The sequence below is a fragment of the Solanum dulcamara genome, chromosome 6 (assembly GCF_947179165.1).
Source record: "Solanum dulcamara chromosome 6, daSolDulc1.2, whole genome shotgun sequence".
NCBI classification, from domain to species: Eukaryota; Viridiplantae; Streptophyta; class Magnoliopsida; order Solanales; family Solanaceae; genus Solanum; species Solanum dulcamara.
This window is the reverse complement of record NC_077242.1, coordinates 39,118,712-39,141,100: the sequence shown is the minus strand read 5'-3', so window position 1 is coordinate 39,141,100 and position 22,389 is coordinate 39,118,712. Positions and strand designations below refer to the sequence as shown.

At 36.7% G+C, this 22,389-nt stretch overlaps 2 protein-coding genes and 2 pseudogenes across 5 annotated transcripts; 2 read left to right on the top strand and 2 right to left on the bottom strand.

Moving 5' to 3' along the window:
- Positions 1-6,939: 6,939 nt before the first annotated feature.
- Positions 6,940-15,969, bottom strand: LOC129893504 (phototropin-1-like). 4 transcript variants are annotated; one of them, XM_055969045.1, is made up of 11 exons: positions 13,667-15,969; positions 13,456-13,540; positions 13,043-13,123; positions 12,766-12,869; positions 12,538-12,587; positions 12,004-12,111; positions 11,787-11,909; positions 11,588-11,639; positions 8,304-8,376; positions 7,269-7,376; positions 6,940-7,177 (listed from the first exon to the last, which is right to left on the bottom strand). In XM_055969045.1, the coding sequence occupies exons 1-6, from the start codon at positions 13,738-13,740 to the stop codon at positions 12,014-12,016; spliced, it is 492 nt and encodes a 163-aa protein (XP_055825020.1). In that variant the 5' UTR covers positions 13,741-15,969; the 3' UTR covers positions 6,940-7,177; positions 7,269-7,376; positions 8,304-8,376; positions 11,588-11,639; positions 11,787-11,909; positions 12,004-12,013. The 4 variants fall into 4 exon arrangements, with proteins under 4 accessions (XP_055825020.1, XP_055825018.1, XP_055825019.1 ...); XM_055969043.1 differs by lacking the exons at positions 6,940-7,177; positions 7,269-7,376; positions 8,304-8,376 and adding exons at positions 7,755-8,152; positions 11,342-11,454; XM_055969044.1 differs by lacking the exons at positions 6,940-7,177; positions 7,269-7,376; positions 8,304-8,376 and adding exons at positions 7,755-8,152; positions 11,342-11,454 and having other exon boundaries at positions 11,599-11,639.
- LOC129892836 (chitinase 1-like) lies at positions 14,107-14,730 on the top strand (annotated as a pseudogene).
- A 171-nt stretch (positions 15,970-16,140) lies between the features above and the next one.
- LOC129892835 (chitinase 2-like) lies at positions 16,141-17,062 on the top strand (annotated as a pseudogene).
- A 2,204-nt stretch (positions 17,063-19,266) lies between these two features.
- On the bottom strand, positions 19,267-20,399 carry LOC129893503 (uncharacterized). Its single transcript, XM_055969042.1, has one exon. The coding sequence runs from the start codon at positions 20,218-20,220 to the stop codon at positions 19,459-19,461; it is 762 nt and encodes a 253-aa protein (XP_055825017.1). The 5' UTR covers positions 20,221-20,399; the 3' UTR covers positions 19,267-19,458.
- Between the last annotated feature and the right edge of the window lie 1,990 nt (positions 20,400-22,389).

Below are 22,389 nucleotides of genomic sequence, written 5' to 3'. Positions count from 1 at the left end.
AAACGTATACAAGAAAAGTCCAAACCTTAGGGAAAAATTTTTGGGGGGTGTTATAACTTAGTAGATTGCCTATGAGTAGTGTTGCTTATGTTGAAGAAGGTAAGAAATAATTGGTATAAATGTTCATAGATTGGTGCGCTTAGGTGTGCGGTTGATTGACTCTGATGATGGAGGTATTCTCGTTTATATTGGTTATCATCTCTTGTAGAGGATGCTAAGGCTAAACAAGACCATGATCCGGTGTTGGTTGAGTTAAAGAAGTCTGTTGCCAAAAAATCCATTGAGGCTTTCTACCAAGGGGAAGATGGTGTACTTTGTTATCAAGGCTGATTTTGTGTGCCTAATGTAGACGGTTTAAGAGAGCTGATATTAAATATAGCCCATAGTTCCAAATATCTGATTCATTCGGGTTCCACCAAGATGTATTGTGATTTGAGGGAAGTGTATTGGTGGAATGGCATGAAGAAGGACATGGCGGAGTTTGTGGATAAGTGTCTTAATTGTCAACAATTTAAAGTTGAGGATCAAAGACCTGGAGGTTTAACTCAAGACATTGGAATTTCTAATTGGAAGTGGGAAGATGTGAATATGGACTTTATAACAAGTTTACCTCGTACTATGAAGCAATATGATTCCATTTGGGTTGTTGTATATCAAATGACTAAGATGGTTCATTTTCTACCGGTTAAGACTTTTTATAGCACCGAAGACTATGCTAAGTTGTATGTTTGTGAATTGGTGAGACTATGTTGTTTCAAAGGATCTTGGTACAAAGGTTAAGTTAAGTACCGCTTTCCATTTTTAAACCAATGGTCAAGCCGAAAGAACAATCCAAACTTTAGAAGATATGTTGAGGAAGTGTGTGATTGATTTTAAGGGAAGTTGGGATGAACATTTTCCATTGATTGAGTTTGCCTATAATAATAGTTATCACTCAAGCATCCGAATGGCTCCTTTTGAAGTATTGTATGGGAGAAGACGTAGGTCCCCGGTGGGATGGTTTGAAGTAGGTAAGATGGCCTTGATTGGTCCAGATTTGGTAATAAATGCTATGGAGAAGGTGAGACTCATAGGGGAGAGGTTGAATATGGCTTAAAGTCGTCAAAAGTCCTATTCGGATGTTAGGAAAAGAGAGCTTGAATTTGAGGTGGATGATTGGGTCTATTCCAAGATTTCACCCATGAAGGGTGTAATTTGTTTTGGTTAGAAAGGGAAATTGAGTCCTAGATATGTTGGACCTTATAAGATATTGAGGTGTATTGGCAAAGTGGCTTATGAATTAAAGTTGCCATTTGAATTAACTATGCTTCATCCGGTGTTTCATGTGTCAATATTGAGAAATTTCGTAGGTGATCCGAATTTCATTGTACCATTAGAAGATGTGAGTGTTGAAGATAATTTGACTTATGAGGAGCTTCCGGTGGAAATCTTAGACCAGAAAGTTAAGAAGTTAAAAAACAAAGAAGTTGTGCCCGTCAAAGTATTGTGGAGGAATCAACAAGTAGAAAGTGCTACTTTGGAAGCGGAAGCGGATATGATGAGACGCTACCCGTACCTCTTTCCCTCTACTCAAACCTAATGTAGTAAGTTGTTCTTATTCAAGTAAATTGAACTCTTACGTATTCAGCTCCTCATATGTCATTCATATGCATACATGTTCATGAAAGTTCATTATTAGTCATGTTTTATGCTAAGTTTGAAATTTTCATGTTCTATGCATTTAAAGGTGTCCTTATATTCATGATGGGTTGTTAGTCCTCTTTCCTTATCTTTTCTATGATAAGTTAATTTTATTCAAGGATGAATGTTCCCAAGGGAGAGATATTGTAAGACCCCAAAAGTCAGAAAGTTAGAATCAAGGAGAAAGTTCTCAATTTTTGGACTGACCTCATATTTTCGAGTCACTCTACGACTCGTAAGAGTGAGTCATAGAGTGATTCCCAAGAGTCTATCCTGAAAAAACCTCTGATAACACCTTATGACTCAACAGGATGAGTCGTAGGAGTGTCTACGATTCATCAAAGTGAATCGTTACAAAAGATCAGAGACCCTAAACTTGCAGGACGAATGCACATCACGATTCATAAACTCAAAAATGAGTCGTAGACATGACTTGTACAAAAACTTCAGAGACTCAAATTTAGGACCTTTTCTTAGACCTGAAGGATGAGAAGTATTGACGACTCATAATTTTGAAGACGAGTCATAGACATAAATTGTAGACTCAACTTCAGAGGCCCTAAAATAAACCTTCCTCAGCTTACAACGACGACTCAAGTCTACTAGTCATAGACTTAAGTAAGATTTGTAGAAGTGAATTCGTAAGGTCAAATTCGAGTTTTAATGAAGTGCAATTATGTCTTTTTCCAAGTTCGGTTCAATGAATCTAGACACTATTTTCACTAAGTTCAAGCATATATCTACCCAAGCCTTGGAAATTTCCCTCATTGTAAATCATTCATCTAAATTCTCCTAGGGCAAGAACTCAATTCTATCAATCTCTCATCCAAACTCTAAGCTAGGGTTTAAGAATTTCATCAAGGTTTCTTCTTCAATTTTAAGTGATTTCAATAAAAGTATGTGGGGATTGATTCATGGATTCCTTTCACCCATGGAGTCCAAAAGTTTTCTCCATATTTTCTTCAATTTTTAATGGCTTATTAACCCTAGTTTTATGAATTATATTGGGTTGTTTCAATTTCATTTTATATTATTATCAATGATTATTCTAAGTATGTTTCTACATGAATTACATGATTTTAAGTTAAATTATGAATGTCCATGCATAAGTCTATCTCAGTTATGATTTTGAGGTTCAAAGATGATTTTCACGAGTTGATTATGAGTTTAATGATTTTTAAGAAAAGTTTTCATGAATGAAGTTGAGATTATGATTTAATGATGAAGTTATGATGATGATCAATTATGATCTAAGAAAGCTATTATGGTGTGATAAATACAATTCTGACACAATTATGCTTAAGATGGTGATAAGGACAACTCTCACCGAAGTTATGGATTCCGATGAATCACTAAAGTTAATGAGCTACTCTTACTATGTTTTATAAACATGGATTGATAGGTAGTTACTATTTTTTCATATTATGTTTATGATCATGTTTAAACGAATTCTATTGGGATAATAATTATACACCGAGAGGACTTATGTGTGGGGTTCGGTCCGATAACGCTTTTAGTTATCCAAGAAAATCCTAGTAGCAACCTAAAGTCTCAAACTATGTTGCCCACATAGGATTGCCTTCATGGCCTAGGTAGTGGATCCACATTTAGTACAGTTGAGCTTAGTTGGGTTGAATACCATGATGGAGTATACCCTAGCAAGGTAACCTCTCCCTTCTCGATGTGGAGATCATTGGATTTCATGTTATAGCTCGCATGGTCATAAGATGTTGGTTAAAGGTCTTATCCCACACAAGTTGAATGTTAAGTTATAATATTTACTATAAAGTTTTATGATGCATTGACCATGAATTTTCAAATGTTTTAAAGCCTTATTCATGTTCATGATGTTGGTCATGCATCTTATTTCAAATTGCTCACGTTCCTTTATTTTTTCATGCATATCTCACCTACTTTGTACCTTCTATGTACTAACACATATTTTTCCTACATTGTCTCATAATGTAGGGACGGACGACACTCCCAATCATCCTATTTGTGGCTAGAGTTTCTTAGTTGTCAAAGAGTTGATGAGTCCTCATTTCATCGAGGACATGAATTTCTTTTTACATTGCTAATTTGACTTTCTTTTATGTTTCAGGTGAGCTAGGAGCTTGTCCTAAGCCCCCATCAAAGTCTAGAATAGAGGCATGATTAGAGTTACTTTGATGTAGTCTGTTTTGGACACTTATTGAATATTTCTATCTCTTAGACTTCACTTTCGAGTTTTTAATTCCGTTTACCTTGTTATGTTTCTTTACCTTTTGTATGCGATGTATGCTATGATGACTTGGTTGGAATCCCTCATAATCTCGGCCGTCGTGTCACGTCTAGGCCATAGGATCGGGTGGTGATAATTTTCTACATTGGCTGCATCTGGGATGCTTTTAGCCTGTACATGAATATCAGGAACGGGGTCGCCTTTTCTACATCGGCTTGTTTACTCACTCTATTGTGCTAGTACAGGGATGCTATATGTTATGTATAAGACCTGGTTCAGTCCCAGACAGTGTATTCAGACTTTCTGCGTCCCCTATGAGCCCCTCTAGTAGATGCACAACTAAATTGGATGAGGGAGAGAAAAGTGTTTCACCTCTTTAACATGAATGTGTGAGGAAAACTCGTCACAACCTTTATACTTTGCTTGAAACAGCATTGATATCATAGTTCATCATCTTTGATTACTTTTCATGAGTCGTTCATAAGCCATGATAATCATTCATAAATTATTCATAGAAATTTTTTGTAAACCATGATCATAAATTCTTAAAATCATACTTGAAAATAGCATATGGCATGGGTTCATGAAAATCAATTTGAAATCATGCAATGTAATGTGAATTGAGCATGATTATATCAATAATAATGAAATAAATCATAATTGAAATGACCTAATGCAATTACATGAAAATTAGGGCTTAGAAGGGAAATTCATTAGGAGAATTGAAGTAAAACCTTAGGACTCCATGGATGGAAGGATCCATGGATGACTTCCCACAAACCTTAGACATTAGAAGCACTAAATTGCACTTGAATTGGAGACGTTGAGCTTCAAATCCTTGAAATTCTTGCTTGAGGAAGAAAGAAGACCTAGGAGAACTTTTAGAGAGAAGATTTTGTGTTTAGGATGTTAGGGAGTAGACAGGACATGGCGCAGTTACAGCTTACGGAGGACATGACCCAAGATAGGAAGGCGTGGAGGACTCACATTAGGATAGAATGCTAGTTCATAGTCTTGTTATTCTTCCCTATTAGTAGGTGTAGTATTGCATTACGATCGCTTGCGCTCTGATTTCTATTATTTTTGTTATTTCTATTATTAAACAATATTTTTTATACTCTATTTTATTTGTGACGCTTTCGTTATCTGTTATCTAATAGCTCTTTGAATTTCTTAACCGTATCTGACCTTTTTATTATATTTGTATTGAGCCGAGGGTCACCCGGAAACAGCCGTCCTACCTTGATAGGAGTAAGGTCTACGTACACTCTACCCTCCTCAGATCCCATGATGTGGGATTTTACTGGGTTGTTGTTGTTGTTGTTGTTGTTGATGTTAGGGAGTAAATGAGCGATTTAGGGGGGTTGGGTTAGTTAATAGAATAGGATTTAACCCCAAAACCGTTCAAATACATTTATGAGATAATAGGAAAAATACCAAAACACCCCATAACTTAACTAGATGAAGGCACCTGGATGGAGGGTCACCACGATTCGTGGTGATGGTCATGGACCTGAAGGGGGACTGTAATTGGATGGGTTGACTTCCACGGAGGCCACCATGGCCCATGGTGCTCTCCATGGGTCGTGGACCCAATCGTTGTCCTCACCCAACTTAAGGGTCTTGGGGAGTCAAGTTCATGAAAGGGATTACGATATGTGGAGTCCACCACGAGCCATGAACCCTTTTGTGGATCTTCACCCACTTTCCAAATTTTCAATGCTCGACCACGTTGCCTCTAAATGGACCATGGTCCCCTTCAAGGCCTGTGAAGTCCACCTGGTGCCAAAACGCTGCAATTTTTTATGATTTCCTTTTTAAACTCCATTTTTTGTCTTTTCAACTTTTGGGGTCTTATAATATCTCCCCCTTGGGAACATTTGTCCACGAATGATACTCAAACTGGTATGAATGGATTCAAAAAGAGACATAACAACCCAACATGAATGCAAAACATATCGAAAATGCATAAAAACATGGAATACTCAATCCCAAGCTAAAACATAACTTTAAAACTCATTTCATGAATGTGCATACTTATGAAAACATGAAAATGACTAAAACACATAGATTTGGTGGAGTGAATCATGAAGGAATTCAATACTTCGACTAGGAATGGAAGAAGAAAGAAGAGGATATCGTGACATCATATCAGCTTCAGCTTCCCATGTAACACCTTTAACCTCTTGGTTCCTTCATAACACCTTAACGGAAGCTATTTCCTTGTTCCTCAACCTCCCTACTTACAGGTCTAGAATCTCAGTCGTAACCTTCTCATAGGACAGACTCTCTTTCATACCAACACTGTTCAAAGGCACAATAGAGCTAGGATCACCCTTACACTTCCTTAAAAAGGATACATGAAACATCGAATGCACCAATGCCAACTCAAAAGACAAATCCAACGTATATGCCACCTTACCAATCCACCTCAAAACTGATATGTGCCTACGTAGCAGGGTCCGAGTTTCCCTTTCTTGCCAAAATGCATCATACCCTATATGGGCGAGATTTTCAAGTAACCCAATCATTGTCCACAAATTCAGTATCCCTTCTCCTTACATTTGAATAGGACTTTTGTTGACTCTAGACAGTCTTCAACCTTTATCTAATCAATCTGACCTTCTCCATAGCCTCATGCACCAACTCAGGTCGTCCTATCAAGGCAACCTCAAAAACTTCAAACTTTAGCTTTAGACCCCGAAATTGTTGAGACGCCCCTAGTCAGTATATCTCAAATACATGCGTATCACACTTGAATACAGTGTATCTGAAATAAATTACTTTTAATTTAATTCATGTGTATCTGAAATACATATATTTAGAATAAATATTATTTTGACAAAAAAATATAATTAAAAAGATTGTTATTTCAGCATGTAATTAACACCAATAATAATGTGCAAGAAAATCGAACACTTAAGAAGAAGAGGAGAAGAGTTTTTCACTTCCTTCCACGCCCAAAAGTGAAACTCGTGAAAAGGAATTAATTAGAAAATGACAGTGAATGCAATAAATAATGAGATCAATAAAGAAAATTAGCTTTAACAAATTAATTTATCTCAACATCTACTGAGGAATTCATGAATTAAGAATTACAAAACAACCAAACTATGCATACAAAAAGAAAAACATAAACCATCAAAGGAAAAAAAACAAATGAAAAAACATCATTTTCTTTACAAAACGAAGTAATTAACTGTTGCAGGGAGGGTCTGAAGACCACTTTTCTCCACTCATGCACTTGATTTGATTGGAATATAAATATTCTCATTTCTGCAGCAAATTTAATAAATACATTAGTTATATTCTCCAACTATAGATGATGTAGAATAAATGAAGTTTTGAGAAAAAGAAATGCTAGTACCTCTTAGAAAACATTTGTTTGAAAATCCTCCATCTCAGGGTCGATGTCTTTTCCTTCTTTCTCAGCTTCAGTTCCCAAAAAAGGAGCATCATCTAGTTTGGGAGGGTTCTGAAGAGTTGTTTCACATGGTATTTTTCAATAGATACTCGACTCAAGTAATACATATCAAAAATCAAGTATGTAAAGTAAATACAGTGGCGAAGAAGCCATACTGATAAGGAAACTAGACAATGTTCGACTACCTACTAACTTTCTATCCTAATCTTCGACCTCCAAATCTTCTTATCTAGGGAATTTTATGACACGACCCAACCCTGTGGACCGTGATTAGTGCCCGAACTGGACACTCGTATATACATCTGTCAGCAACTAAACATGATAGGAGACTTATACGGGCAGAACTTTGCCTCAAAACAGTCATATATATATATAGCAAAACCACCTATCTCCTGGGGAGTCACAATCGTCAAAAGATAACATAGTATGTAAACCAACAAGGCTTTCATTACATGTAGGAATGTCCCGCTATATATCATATACAGATACGCAAGCCGACAAGGCTGCCACTACACATCACATTCCAAATATACATGTATATACGCAAGCCGGCAAGGCTGACACTATGAATGGGGACGTTTCAAAACATTAGTTATACTAGTACAACTGGATAACATCTATATACAACCCACACATATATGCCTACAGACCTCTAAGAATATCAATAATAACATATGACGGGACAAGGCCCCGTCGTACCCCTGAATAAACAAATATATACATCAAAAGGTCGATATCAAACGTCAATGCTCTGGAACAATGGAGCACTTTCAAAATAGCTGGATGGAAATCCTAAGCTAGCGGATCCCCGAAATGAGTATTTGTACCTGCGGGCATGAAACGCAACCCCCCGAAGAGAAGGGGTCAGTACGACATATGTACTGAGTATATAAAGCATAAAATACCATAAAGGAGATAACATTTGAAAGGGACAATCAGGAGACAAGTATAATACCGATAATCAAGAAATCACTGTACCTGTGCCTTATGAAATAAAATCATGCATGATCATATCATATATCATATCCGGCCCATTATGAACTCGATGAATCTATCATATACATGTATATCATATTCAGCCCATTATGGGGCTCGGCGCCATCATCATATCACCATGTCATCATATCATATCATCATATATATATATATATATATATATATATACCGTACCCGGCCCTCTAGTGAGGGACTCGATAAATAATGCAGTGAAACTATGCACGAATACATACCCGGCCCGGGACTCGGTGAAAGATACATTAAGACATGCATGAGTAGAGTAGTGAGTAACCATATGCATTTAAATCATCATTTAAGACTTAATGGAATAATCAAAACAAACCATTATTTGAAAATCAAGATGGTAGTCATTTCAAGTACTCTTTGATTGTCGTTAGGCATTATGCCAAACACGAATTATACCAAAATATGTATTGTACCAAAATATAAATTATACCAACTAGGATGGCTGGAATCATACTCATGAGACAAGACATAACAATATAAATTCTGTAAACCAAGAACGTTAGCCATCTGAATGTATCTAAGAATAGGAGTTTCTTTGGAATTTAAGTATGCGTCGTCCGTTTGTTTCATATGGATCATGCCAAAAGGAAGAAAGGTTAGCTTTACAGACCTTTAGCGTTTACTTGCGCTCAATACGTATATGCTTCCCAATATTGTCTCAACCTTATATTAAAACGTTAGGCACTACGATTAAGCTATGGAAAGGCATAAAACATACTTTATCGTTAGTAGGTTATTTCTGGAAAAAAAAACTGGACAGCACATCCCCTTAACGTCGTCACCCTTTTTCGAGTATATAAAAGCAAAACTAGGTTTTAGAGCCTGAATGAAAGTTTTAGATCTATGAAATAGCTTTCCAAAACATCTTCAATGACTCAAAATGGAGCTTTACACAAAGAGTTATGCTAAAATTACTAACAGTAGTCCCATCCAAAAACGGGTTTGCAAAACACAAAAATCTGAGCATCAACTCCCTTATACTACTCACTTTCTCCACTTCCAAATCAGCCATACAATCACCAAGCAACATCAATAATCACACATTCAAATGTCATGTCAAGACAATCCAAGATGATATTCAAAAATACTTCAAATAACCCACATACAACTACTACATCTTCCAATTATCCTTAATGATCCATAGTCTTAACGTTTTATCGAAACAATCTTAAAACAGCCCAACCAACATATAATGCAACATATAGCCTTAATTATCATTAATCTTCCAAGCTCAACAAGAACAACAACAACCTATCAAAACAGCCCGTAACCAACAACATAAAGATGCTCAAAAACCTTATGAACACCTACAACAAGCCAAGCAAACCACCTACAATTTTCACCTTATTTCATACTACTTTTCATCCAATTTTTGTGGCCTATAACAACAGCCACACACAACCACAACATCATTCATTCATATGCAAGAAAGCCATGTTAATATCACCACAAGTTCTACAACAAATTCAACCTCAACCTTAACCATTTAATTCCTTCACTCTCATCACAAAATCCATAACAATAACAATCCAATACTAAGCAAAATTAATTCATCCTTTTCTACATCAAGCAGCCCCAAACGTCTCCTACCATGCCTCAACATCAACACCCATAATTTCATATATTCATCACTCATTTATCAACTTACACAAGCTTCAATTACCTTCAAGATGAGGGAAAAATGATAAAGGAGATGAAATCTTACCTTAGGCTTTTATGACACAATTTGCTTGAAAACTTGAGGGCTTGGTCAAAAACGTTTTTGCTTCTCTAATGGATCCATCCTTTCTTCCATGACCTTGAATTATCACCACACTTAACCCCTCAATTTCTTCCTCACTCTCTAGCTTGTCCGCCTCTCTCTTTCTCTACACTTCCGTTGCTTCTCTCTATCTTCATTCGTTGAAGATGAGAGTTCTTCCTTCTTGGAGAACTCTCTAGAGTTGGAAAAGAAGTGGCTGCAGATTTTTGTCAATAAGGGGACCAAGTGGCTGCCCAAGAGGCCTAATTGTCCCTTACAAAAATGTGGGCCAATAGGAATTGGCCATGTGGCAGTGGGGGACCACTTTTCATTCCACTAATTAACTTAATTCATCTTAATTAATCCCAAATTTCCACTTAATAATCCAACCATGGTTAATTAATTCATAATATCAACTAATATCTTCTAATTAGAATTAGGAATTAAAGATTTCTACCTCGTGTCTAAAGATGATCCCGTCTTTAACTTGAGTCAATTCTCTTGAGACTGACTCAACGTATGAAAATACGAAATATAACAACCCATTAGCTCGCGAATAGTCCAATGTACAAAATCATGGAATATAACGATTATCATTCTGTTTATGACATGTTTTTGAGCCTACTTATAGTGATAAAGGGCGGTGGAGTGGTCCGCCCACGTGTCAGGCTCTCTAATTGCGATCAACGCCTTTGTTCTGTAAAATAGTCATATCTTTTGATTCCGATATCGAATAAATTACCACGACCTATGGTTAGAAAGATAATCCAATTATCTACAACTTTCATTTTATGAGGTTTTCCAAATTACCGAATCATGATGCTGTTATGGTCTCTCCAAATCAGATCTCCCGAAAACATAACTTAGAAATATCTTTTTGGAGGGCTTACACTTGGATTTGGCTCAAGGTTCCTTCTTGAGTTGTGTTTAACTTTATATATATTATCCATATAACTTATCATATGTCATTTCTATATATATAAAAAAAATCATCATGTGGGTCCCACCTTAGCTCACGATTACAAGGGCTATATATCTTTTAACATACCATTCCAATCATATTGTACGAACTCCAAATATTATACTCATGCTATCCTCATACTAATACGGTAGAATTTCATTCTTTATACTCGTAATATTTTCTCCTCCTCGAACTCACATTAAGCCATCAGTAGCCTTAGTAACACGGAATTTTCTGGGGTGTAACATTTTAAACCGAGGCACTTAAAATTGTTAGATTGGAATATCATACCTGTATGCTTCCTGGGAATTTTAAATCCTTATGTAGTATATTTGAGAATGTCTTTTGCCTAGTCTTTCCCCTGAATGGTGTATAACCATACAACATTTCAAACAAAAGAATGCCTGCCAAACGACATTTTATTCGTGAACAATAGCATAAACATTTGAGGCAAGTATGGTGCAAAAAGGTCTTAGTGAAGATTGATGGATCAGACAATATCAGCACTCAAAGAGCAAATGAATTCTAAAGAATTACCAAGAACCCACCAATCCACTGCACTAGTGTGCCCTGCTCCAGTTATGATCTCCTGTTAATAAACAAGCGAAAAGAGATTGTTCAAAAAACAGGATATACATGAATAACAACTTGATTTATAATACAATCTTCACAAACATTGATTATAAACATCTATAAGTAGCTCTTCCAGCAAGAAAAGGGAAAACAAACGTCCAACCGGAGCTATGTATTCTTCAGTTCCGACAAAAGAATTTGATGCACGCATAGGTTCAGCCATGAAGATCGGATTCTGTTGGCCTTTTTGATGCTTCTTCTTTTCGTTGACTTCTGGAACTAAAAGCTGTCAAAATCACCAAAAACAGTGTATTGGCATTCATTAGTAACTATCTATGTTTGCGAAGTCACCTCATGAGAAAAAACAATATTTTGCACACTTGACAAAAGTTAGGATGTCAAACAGGAAAGATCAAAATCCGTCAAAGATACATGTCCACCCCTCTGTAGCAAGACGTTTTCCGGCTTCAAATCCCTATAAATTATACCTGTTGGCAAAAGATAACTCAGGATACATGGAGATAGATTTTTCAACTCTTTAGATATAAGAGACAAATAGTCATATACTATGCATTTGCTTTGATTGATATGCCATATGCAGCATCGCCACATTTACTAGATCACTCACCATAAGGCATAAGTACTCTTATTGAGCATTGATCACTTCATACAACTAAAGTCAAAGAAAATGGTGTACATAGCTTGAAAGAAAGAACAGAAAGTGAAAAATTGGATACATCAAACATTGATTCATGAACACGCGTTCTCCTCAATCACTAATAAGGTATACGAAATTGTTTGATCATGCTAGTCTAAAAGTTGGTAGAATTGGACTAGATAGAAAAGAATGAATAGAGACTTTCTTATCATTCAGATTTGATTGTATACATATTACATGTGGATATAAAGGCTACCTTGACAGTGAAGGTACTCCAAGGCTACCACTACTTCAGCGGCATAGAACCTGCATGAAACAAAAAACTTGTATGTCAGAAGCAAAATGGAAAATAGCTCAATAAATGTTTAAGGACCGTGAGAATATGATATCAAAGTCTCAGCAAACTCTGTAGAATGCTTCTTGGATAAGTATAATTGTAGACTATTTTGTTTTTCAAATTTGGTTATACATATGTTTTACGTACCTTGCAGCATCTTCCTTCAACACCTTTGTTTGTTGTCTATCTAGAAGCATGAACAGCTCTCCACCAGGGTAGTAATCAGTTATTAGACAGATATGGGTTTTGGTCTGAAGCACAGCAAAATTCAACAATTCAGTATATTCAGGTGCATATTATCAGTTCACTGAATTCATCAAGTATCAAATGCTGTGGAGGATTCAAGTCTACATGCGCTTGCATTTCCTACTCATTACACTTCTCTCAACGTATGGAAACTACATAATTATGATCCCTCTCATACCTGAAAAGATGCATAAAGTGCAGGAAGAAAAGGGTGGTCCAACATTTCTAGGATTTCTCGTTCTGCACAAGCTCTATGCACCTGCAGAAAATATAAGAGGATCCTTATTGAAGATAGAAGAATGAGAGAGTATAAGTTTACATGGTACAATGACAATGGAGATTCATATACACCAGAGTCAAGATTTGCTTAGTTTCTATTACATTTATTTATTGAACAGGTTTAGAAAACTATGAAGCCAGAATTTCAATCATTCTCTTCACAAGGATGTGTAGAGGTGTAACAGAAGACGAGTTTTCACACGACTACATAACTTTGTAAATGCCATCGAAAAAGGTGGGAACAACAGCATAATCTCTAAATCTCTAAAAAAGATGCAGCAACATTTGTGATCTTGCAATTTAACTCTTTACCTTGTTTCGGTTAAGCATTATACTCTTATCCATTGCCTTCATAGCAAAATGCTGGTCAGTTCCGCAAAGCTCCACCAAATGCACACTGCATGTTCACAAGTTATTCCCAAGTTAACCAAGATAACATAAACATACATTTTGGATGACTGAAGCATATCATAATACTTGATCTACTCTACAGTGGGACAGCCATGTTCTTAATAAAATGTACCTGCCAGTATCGCCCGATCCCAGTGGTTCAATTGGCTTAAAATGCTTCAAGCCTATCGGTTCTCCACTCTCCATGATCAGCAAATCACAAACCTCTCAGTGATGAAAGGGGCAGTGAAAACTCAAACTAAAATAATCATCAGGGGAATATAAAAGGGAAGTTTACACAAATAGCCAGGCGGATTCAATGTTTACTTTTCCTAACTGGTATATGTATATCGTACATTGATTATACGGGATTATAAATATATAATACACCCACTGGCTTGTGTTAGTTTAAGTAATTGGGTAGGCGGCTATTTATGTTAATTCTTCATATAAAAATTAGGCAAAAGAATTTCCACTATACTGAGAATTAAAATTTTAATAAACTCAGAAAGCCAACGGGGCAGATGAACAGCATCATGATGAAGGATCACTAATCCAGCCATAAATTGCATAATGGAAGAATGCTGGAACTTTGAGATATTACTCCCTCTGTCCCAATTACAGTGAATGGTAAAAATGCCACCTTCGCTCCTACACCAATTACATCTTGGGAGAGAAATGCAATATATTCAATCACCAAGATAGTGAAAGAGTATAACCTGGATGCAATAGATATAGATTATGAACACTTCAATGCAGATCCAGATACATTTGCAGAATGCATCGGGCGACTGTTGTACTTCCTTAAACAAAACAATGTCATCTCTTACACATCAATAGCACCATATGCAGATGATTCAGTGCAGGTGCATTATTTAGCACTCTGGAGAAAGTATGGTCATCTAATAGACTATGTCAACTTCCAATTTTACGCCCACAGGAAGGGCACAACCATTCCTCAGTTCCTCCAGTACTTTGAAACTCAGATGTATAACTATAAAGGAGGCAACATTCTAGTTAGCTTTGGAACTGACAACAGTGGTGGCTTGTCTCCTGAACATGGATTCTTTGATGCATGCACCATACTAAGGAGTCAAGGAAAACTTCATGGTATCTTTATTTGGTCTGCAGATGACTATGAAGGATCATTTCCTATATGAAAACTTGTCCCAGGACCTCTTAGCAAGTGCAACTTAAATATCTTGCAACTATTTAAGGCAATCTTTTGTAGGCCATGACAAAAGATAAAAATTGGAATGCTGGAATGTTATTTCTTATTTTGGGGGCTTCTCTAGGAAACAAGACATGTATGAGGTTGTACTCGTATTGTGGTCTTACAATCAAAATATTGAAGCAAACAAGTTCAGATTTACAATTCCCAAATGTGCTAAAGCTTACTATCACAGGAATAATTTTGTTTTAAAATATAGTTTGGAACACTAAGGGGACTTACACGAATCATTTCACCAAAATGCAAAACGTGTCAATTAGACTGACCAGCAGCTCTATTCAGGTCTAAGCATGTATGATGTGTTACAACATCTCTAACTGAGTACAGATATGTTATAAAATGCAGTAGCATGCGTGAATGAAAAGGTTAAGACTAATAGGCACTTGGTTTCTATAATTATGCCTTAAATTAGTCGCGTAGAAAATACACAATAAAGAATTCTCCAGTTTCAAAAGCAAGCAATCCCTTCAATATCTTGAGTTAAGAAAGTAAAACGTACAAGTTCCTTGACCAGCTTGCAGTCCCACCAGCATATGTCCTGTATTTTCCCAAACCCTTGCACTTTGCTTCATCTACATCATCACTCTCAATGCATTTGCCGCCAAATATTTCTAGGCAGATGGATTTACCTGGTTTAACTTTCAATATCATGTGAGGATTAGGAAGAAGTGAGAAAAGCTCTCCAAAATTGTACTACTATGTTATTCAAGTGAAGAACCACCATTTAGCGTCTATGCACGCGCCTTTGAAACATCCTGCGAAATATCTTATTCCAGCCTATTCTTTACAAACAAGAAAAAGACAATTCATTATCAGCCTTCCAAAGCATTCATACCCCACAAGTTGCCATATCAACTGTCCAAATTCGATCAGATTGAGGAATAGACTATCAACTTGAGCCAAAGAACCAATACTCAGTATCATCTTGGATGATTTTTACAAGAGACCATCGATGGGTTTGAGGAATCCCAGAGCAAAGTAGGTAAATTACGTTGAATATGCATTTTACTTTTTGAAAAACTCAGTTTGCTGGCCAAACACCATGGACCCTATCCAACCTGCCAATGTGAAGGAGTTTCAATTACCTAAGAGTAAACAATTAGGCCGTCTAGAAATGCCAAGAAAGACAATGCTTGGCTTCCAGCTGAGACATAATCTATTAATATTATGGATGCTTACAAAACCAGGTCCTGAAAAGAGATACAACTCACAAAAGAACAAATAGAATCTAAACCTATATGATAGTCGGCAAAGCATACAACAAATGCCTTGTTGATACAACAAATGCCTTGTTGAAGGAGAAATATTTTAATCGGCATCTACTTTGGTTAAATACCAATAAGAAGAACAAGGGATCCTTCCAACTCCAAGCAATCATGGAGTCTTTAAAATTCTGCATCTCACTTCTTGTCCTTCAAGCTCTCTTCAACATTTCCCCTACGACCGAGGCAGCTCTAGCATTCTGCCCCTGTGGTTTTCAGAGAATACATTGCAGCTGAGGGCAAGAATGTCACATTCTCTGATGTCCCAATTAATCCAAATATTGACTTTCACTTCCTCCTCTCCTTCGCTATAGACTACACAAACACAAAAACACCAGAACCCACTAATGGTGACTTCCTGGTCTATTGGGACACTGATAACCTCACCCCTTCTCATATTTCTTCCATCAAGGCCCAGTATAAAAACGTTAAGGTAGGAATGAGTCTCGGTGGTGATACAGTGAATGGTAAAAATGCCACCTTCACTCCTACTTCAATTACTTCATGGGTAAGAAAAGCAATACATTCAATCACCACGATAGTGAAAGAGTATAACCTGGATGCAATAGATATAGATTATGAATACCTCAATGCAGATCCAGATACATTCGCCGAGTGCATTGGGCGACTGTTGTACTATATTAAACAAAACAATGTTGTCACTTACACATCAATAGCACCATATGCCGATGATTCAGTGCAAGTGCACTATTTAGCACTCTGGAAAAAGTATGGCCATCTAATAGACTATGTCAACTTACAATTTTATGCCTATGAAAAGGGCACAACCATTCCTCAGTTCCTACAGTTCTTTGAAACTCAGATGTATAACTATAAAGGAGGCAACATTCTAGTTAGCTTTGGAACTGACAACAGTGGTGGCTTGTCTCCTAGACATGGATTCTTTGTTGCATGCAGCAAACTAAGGAGTCAGGGAACACTTCATGGTATCTTTATTTGGTCTGCAGATGACTCTACGAAAGATCGTTTTCTATATGAAAAGCTGTCGCAGGACCTCTTAGCAAGTGCAATTTGAATATCTTGCAACCATGCCAGATAATCCTTTGTAGGCCATGAACAGAGAGACAAAATTAGAATGAAAAGAATGTTATTGTTCCGTGTTTGAAGTAGTCCACTTATTGTGGTCTTAACATCACAAATCCAGATGCAAACATGTCCAGATTTACAATTTCTAAGGGTGCTAAAAACTTAATCTTCGTATAAGTATTGAGTAATATAGTTTGTTTAAAGCATTACATGACAGAACAGATATAGGAAAATGCAAGGAAATATGATAATCAAAATAGGACATGAAATGTACCCATGGAATTAATTGAGGTGCACAACCCAAACAATTCAATTAGATCTGTGTAAAATTGATGAAATATAGGCACTTCACGTGTGTATTTCATTTTTTAAAAATTATTTTTACTATTTTCTTTTCTTTCTTATTGTTTTCCATTTTCTTTTTATTTCTTCTTCATTTCTTTTCTTCCAACAGCTTTTTCTCCTCAACCCATGGAATTAGTTGAGGTGCACAAGCTGGCTTGAACACCACCTTAAAAAAAAAATAAGACGTAAAATGTAAAGCTTATAGTAGCACCCTTCCCAACTTGCCAGGGAATTGTGTAGCAAGGACTACATGCAAATACCTTCCTCAAATCCATTTTGTCTAAACAATATGCCTATCCACCATCCAAGGTCTATAGTAGATGATTCAGACAGCCTCACTTCGTGCTTCCATCATAGCACCATTGGTTGATACTCATCAGAATATCTCAAACAGTTTAACTTAAGCAACATCACTCCCTCATAATTTGTTACTCCTTGAGGCCATTCCTACTTTTCCACTTTGAGTTATACAGCATAGGATTTTTAAGAACTTCGGTTAGTGAAGCCTTGCTAGCTAGTAAGAGGAAAAAATTACAATGTCTTCTATTTTTCTTTGGGATTATTCAAATTTCAAAGGTAAAAGAAGAATGGCACCATGTAAGAAAGTAGGAGAGGACGACAGGCGAAAAGAAGATAGGTATTTTTGTTATTAATATTTTCATGCAAAAAGTAACAGCAGATAAGCATTCATCATCACCTGATTATCATGCTTCTCACATACAAAAGCTATGATTGTGGTGTCTCAGTTTTTTGGTAGGTGTTTCTTATCAAGTAACACAAACACAATTTCTTGCACATAAAACTCACACTATCTAGAAAGAACAGAAAGCTAACCAACCCACTTGATTTGAATAATTTACGGTTCACAGTGGAACTCCTCTAAAGCAGATTCTTTAACACTGCCCGAAACAGGCATTCGCAAAAGCCCTGACCTCCTGTAGCAACTCAAAATCCAATTCTCTACCTTTATAAGCCCTTTTTCAACCCAAACAATTCTATTACCACCACCCTATATCTCATCCACCCAAAAGGATTAAGACGAACCATTGCACCAAATTACATAAGGTGTCAATTAGACTGACCAGCAGCATTATTTAGGTCTAATCATTTATTATCCATTATAATACGTCTAACACTCTACTTTCTTACATATGTGCTATCAAATATTGTAGTGTGTGTGAATATAGAGGTAAAGACTGATTGTCACTTTGTTTCCATAATATATGCCTTAATAAGATGCTGAAGTATGTGAAATATACAACTCCATCGACTAGCTTGCAGTTCAACCAGCATATTTCCTCCCAAGTGAACTCTTGCTCTTTGGCAAATTGCTTAACTCAAATCCTTTAGCTCAAAGAAGGCAGTCAGACTATGCTAACCTAGGAAAACAGATTGGATGAAACATCTTCCGGTCCTGAAGATAACCGACCAGCTCTTTCAAAAATTGCATTCTTTTCCGTTTCTTCCTCTACTGAGGCTAATGAACAGCTATGAATTTATCTTACTAGCCTATGCATTTGGACTGACTAGCTACAACTTCCAAGGGTTCAGCATGTGAGAATTAGGAAGAAGTGAGAAAAAACATATCCAAAAGTGTGCTACTGAGTCATACAACCAGTTAACCAATCAATAACAAGCTCCAATAATTAGCAAAGATGTTACACAAATTTAAATAATGTGAAGAAACAGAAATGAACAAAAACATGTTAGCTTTGCAGCTTTCAATTTGCCCAATGTGTATAACCATATGCTTCTTCTTTGTAAGATAGATTGGATCCGAAAAATGTTACCTTAAATCAAAAAAAGATAGTTAGAATCCTAAATTCAATTCTGATATGTCAACCATACTGCTTTAAATCCATAATCATTTCAAATTGAATCATATCTCAAAAAAGATTACTTGAATCGATATATCAATACAGCTTTAGCAATGATATCCACAAGGGACAATTCGCAGGTGTTACACAGAAAGGTATAACTCTGATCCTCAACAATAGCAGCAACAACAGCAACAATATTCCTACGACTCAGATAATTCAATTACTTTTCACCTTCAATTCTTCTCTTTTTACTCTTTTTCTTACTACTCTGCTCTGCTGAACCAGCATTTTCACCAGCATCAGGATCCATACTCTTCCTCTTCTTCCCTTCCTCCTCTGCTTTATTACCCAAATCTTCTTCCACTTTCCCCACCTCGTGCTCACTGTCACCTACACCTCTATCCTTCTTTTTTTTTTTCTTCTTCTTCTTCTTATCTCTACTTGTCATACCACCTTCCTTAACTTCCTTGAGCTCCAGTTCCACATCTATTTGAACAAACTCCAGCTCATTTAGGTTGGATGTTTCTGTCTCTCCTTCGCCTAGATCGAGTCGTTGTTCAGTCTTTATCAGTTTCTGATCCTTCACTTTATCAACTTTTGATGAGTTTTTGGTCTTATTCCTCGTATCAGCTTCCGGGTTTTCTTCCTTGACAAGATTCTTGCTTTCTCGGAACCCATTTGGGATATCCTCATTCTTCACTACATCTTCAACCTTTAAACCCACCTCCCGAATTTTCTTGTGATGACGCCTACTTTCTGAAATTTCGATATCATCATTAGAATGCTCCTTTTTCACACAATTGGAACTGAGTTTCTGATGAACCTTAACAAGCTTGTTGAATGAATCGGCAGCACGTTGGACATATAAGGAAACGGCGTGTGAAGCTTCATGGTCTGATACAGCAAATTTGGAGAAGGATTTTGCTGCATCGGAGAGAGAGATTGGAGTTGTAGATTTTACTTTGCCTGATACAGTCTTCATCGGCTTCCTCTGGAGAAGATGATGCTGATGCTGTTGTCTGCTGGTGTTGAGAGAGCTAGGGTTTTTGTTAGGGTTTTGTGATTTTTGACTTTTGAGTTCCAAATTGTACCCGACCCAAAACCCCAACTACTTCCTATCTCGATGACGACGGGTAAGAGACTGTATGGTAGGTTTTTAGGCGGAATAGCCTATTAGTAAAACACACGAAATGTTAGCATTGGGTGTGCATTTGATTTTTTGATTCAATTTTGTGTTATTCGATTTTGATTTTTTGATTTTCGATTTTAAAAAAAAAAGTAATTCAATTTAAATCAAAAAAAATAATTTGGTTCGGTTTTCACTTTTCAGTTTGATTTTTTTTGATTTAGTTATTCGATTATGTCAATAATTAATAGTATAATCAAAGTTATATATACATGCTAAAAAAAATATAAAGGACAGCCCGATGCACTAAAACTCCCGCTATGTGCGGGATTCGGGGAAGGGCCCGACCACAAGGGTCTATTGTACGCAGTCTTAACTTACATTTCTGCAGAGGCTGTTTCCAAAGCTTGAACTCGTGACCTCCTGGTCACATGGCAACAACTTTACCAGTTAAATATACTTTTTAATATAAGTCATGAATAAAACTTTAATTAGTAATATATAATAATTCGATTTTTTAAATTTTTTGGTTTTTATTTTTCTAAATTTGAAATCAAACCAAAAAATCAAAAAAAGGAAATCTTTAATTTGAAACCAAACCAAAAAAATAATCCAAATTAAAATTTGATTTAATTTGGTTTGGTTTTTCGGTTTAATTCAAATAATACACGTCCTACACTTACGAGGGGCTTATTTATTTTTATTAAAATCAAGACTCTCAATTTAAATGCATATCTAAATATTAAAATGTGTATTAAAATTTATAGGTCTAAATGTCACGATCCAACCCCGTAGGCCGTGACGGGTGTCTGAATTGGGCACTCGTGTATATCCCTACTATCTGTAAGTAAACTTGTCCCCTGTTTAAGTTATAGCACATCAACAGGCAGGATAACATATAAGCCGGCGAGCCTTATCATAGGCATCACTGTACATACATGCATATACAACTCATACACAACCCACATACATGTCCACAGACCTCTAAGAGTAAGAACAGTAACATAAGGCGGGACAGGGGCCCCACCGTACCCCTGAATAAACAAAGCAAATGTACGAATCAAGAGACCAGTACCACAACTAGGCTCCGGTACAATGGAGCTTCTCTCGAACTTGCTGAGAGGAGTCCTAAGCTGGTGGGTCTCCAAAATATGCGTCTGTACCTGCGGGCATGAACGCAGTCCTCCAAGAATGGGGGGTTAGTACGACATGTGTACTGAGTATGTAAAGCATAAACTACCGCAAGAGAGTACAGTTGATACAGGGATGCAGGGAACAAATATAACAATTTATAAATCACTGTACCTGCATCTTATAAAATGAAGTCGTGTATCTCAATGTCATATTCCTTACTCGGCCCACTGCGGGACTCGATAAATAAACATACTATCACAATAATTATACCATCATATATCATATCCGGTCCTTTATGGGACTCGGTCGTACTCGACCCTTTATAGGACTTAGTGAATAATCATGTCATCATATATCGTACCCGGCCCTTTATAGGATTCGGTCGTACCCGATCCTTCATGGAACTCGGTCATACCTGATCCTTTATGGGACTCGGTGAATACTTATATCATCTTATATCGTATCCGGCCCTTTATGGGACTCGGTGGAAGATATATTAACCATATGTACGAGTAGAATAACGAGTAACCATATGCAATTTAAATCATTATCAGAGACTTGACCATGTAAGAAGATTAAGCTATCGTTTGAGGACTAGAGTAGTGGTGTATCCATCTCGAGTGCCCTCTAAATGCCATTAGGGCCTATATTACTTAGAATCTTGGGGACCCTAGACATGCACTAAAGCAATACTGACAGTTCATAGAGCCAGGGATACCCGTCGTCATATAGTCCTTAGGACTAGAAGCTGATGCATCCAGTACTTCTCAGCAAATAGAGTTCAAGGAAATTAGTTCAATTTACTACAAGAGTTTGACATTCAGAAGTGAATAAGAGATACGAATTACATTTAAGACTTAAGAATGGAGTTACCCCATAGCTCGTATCACA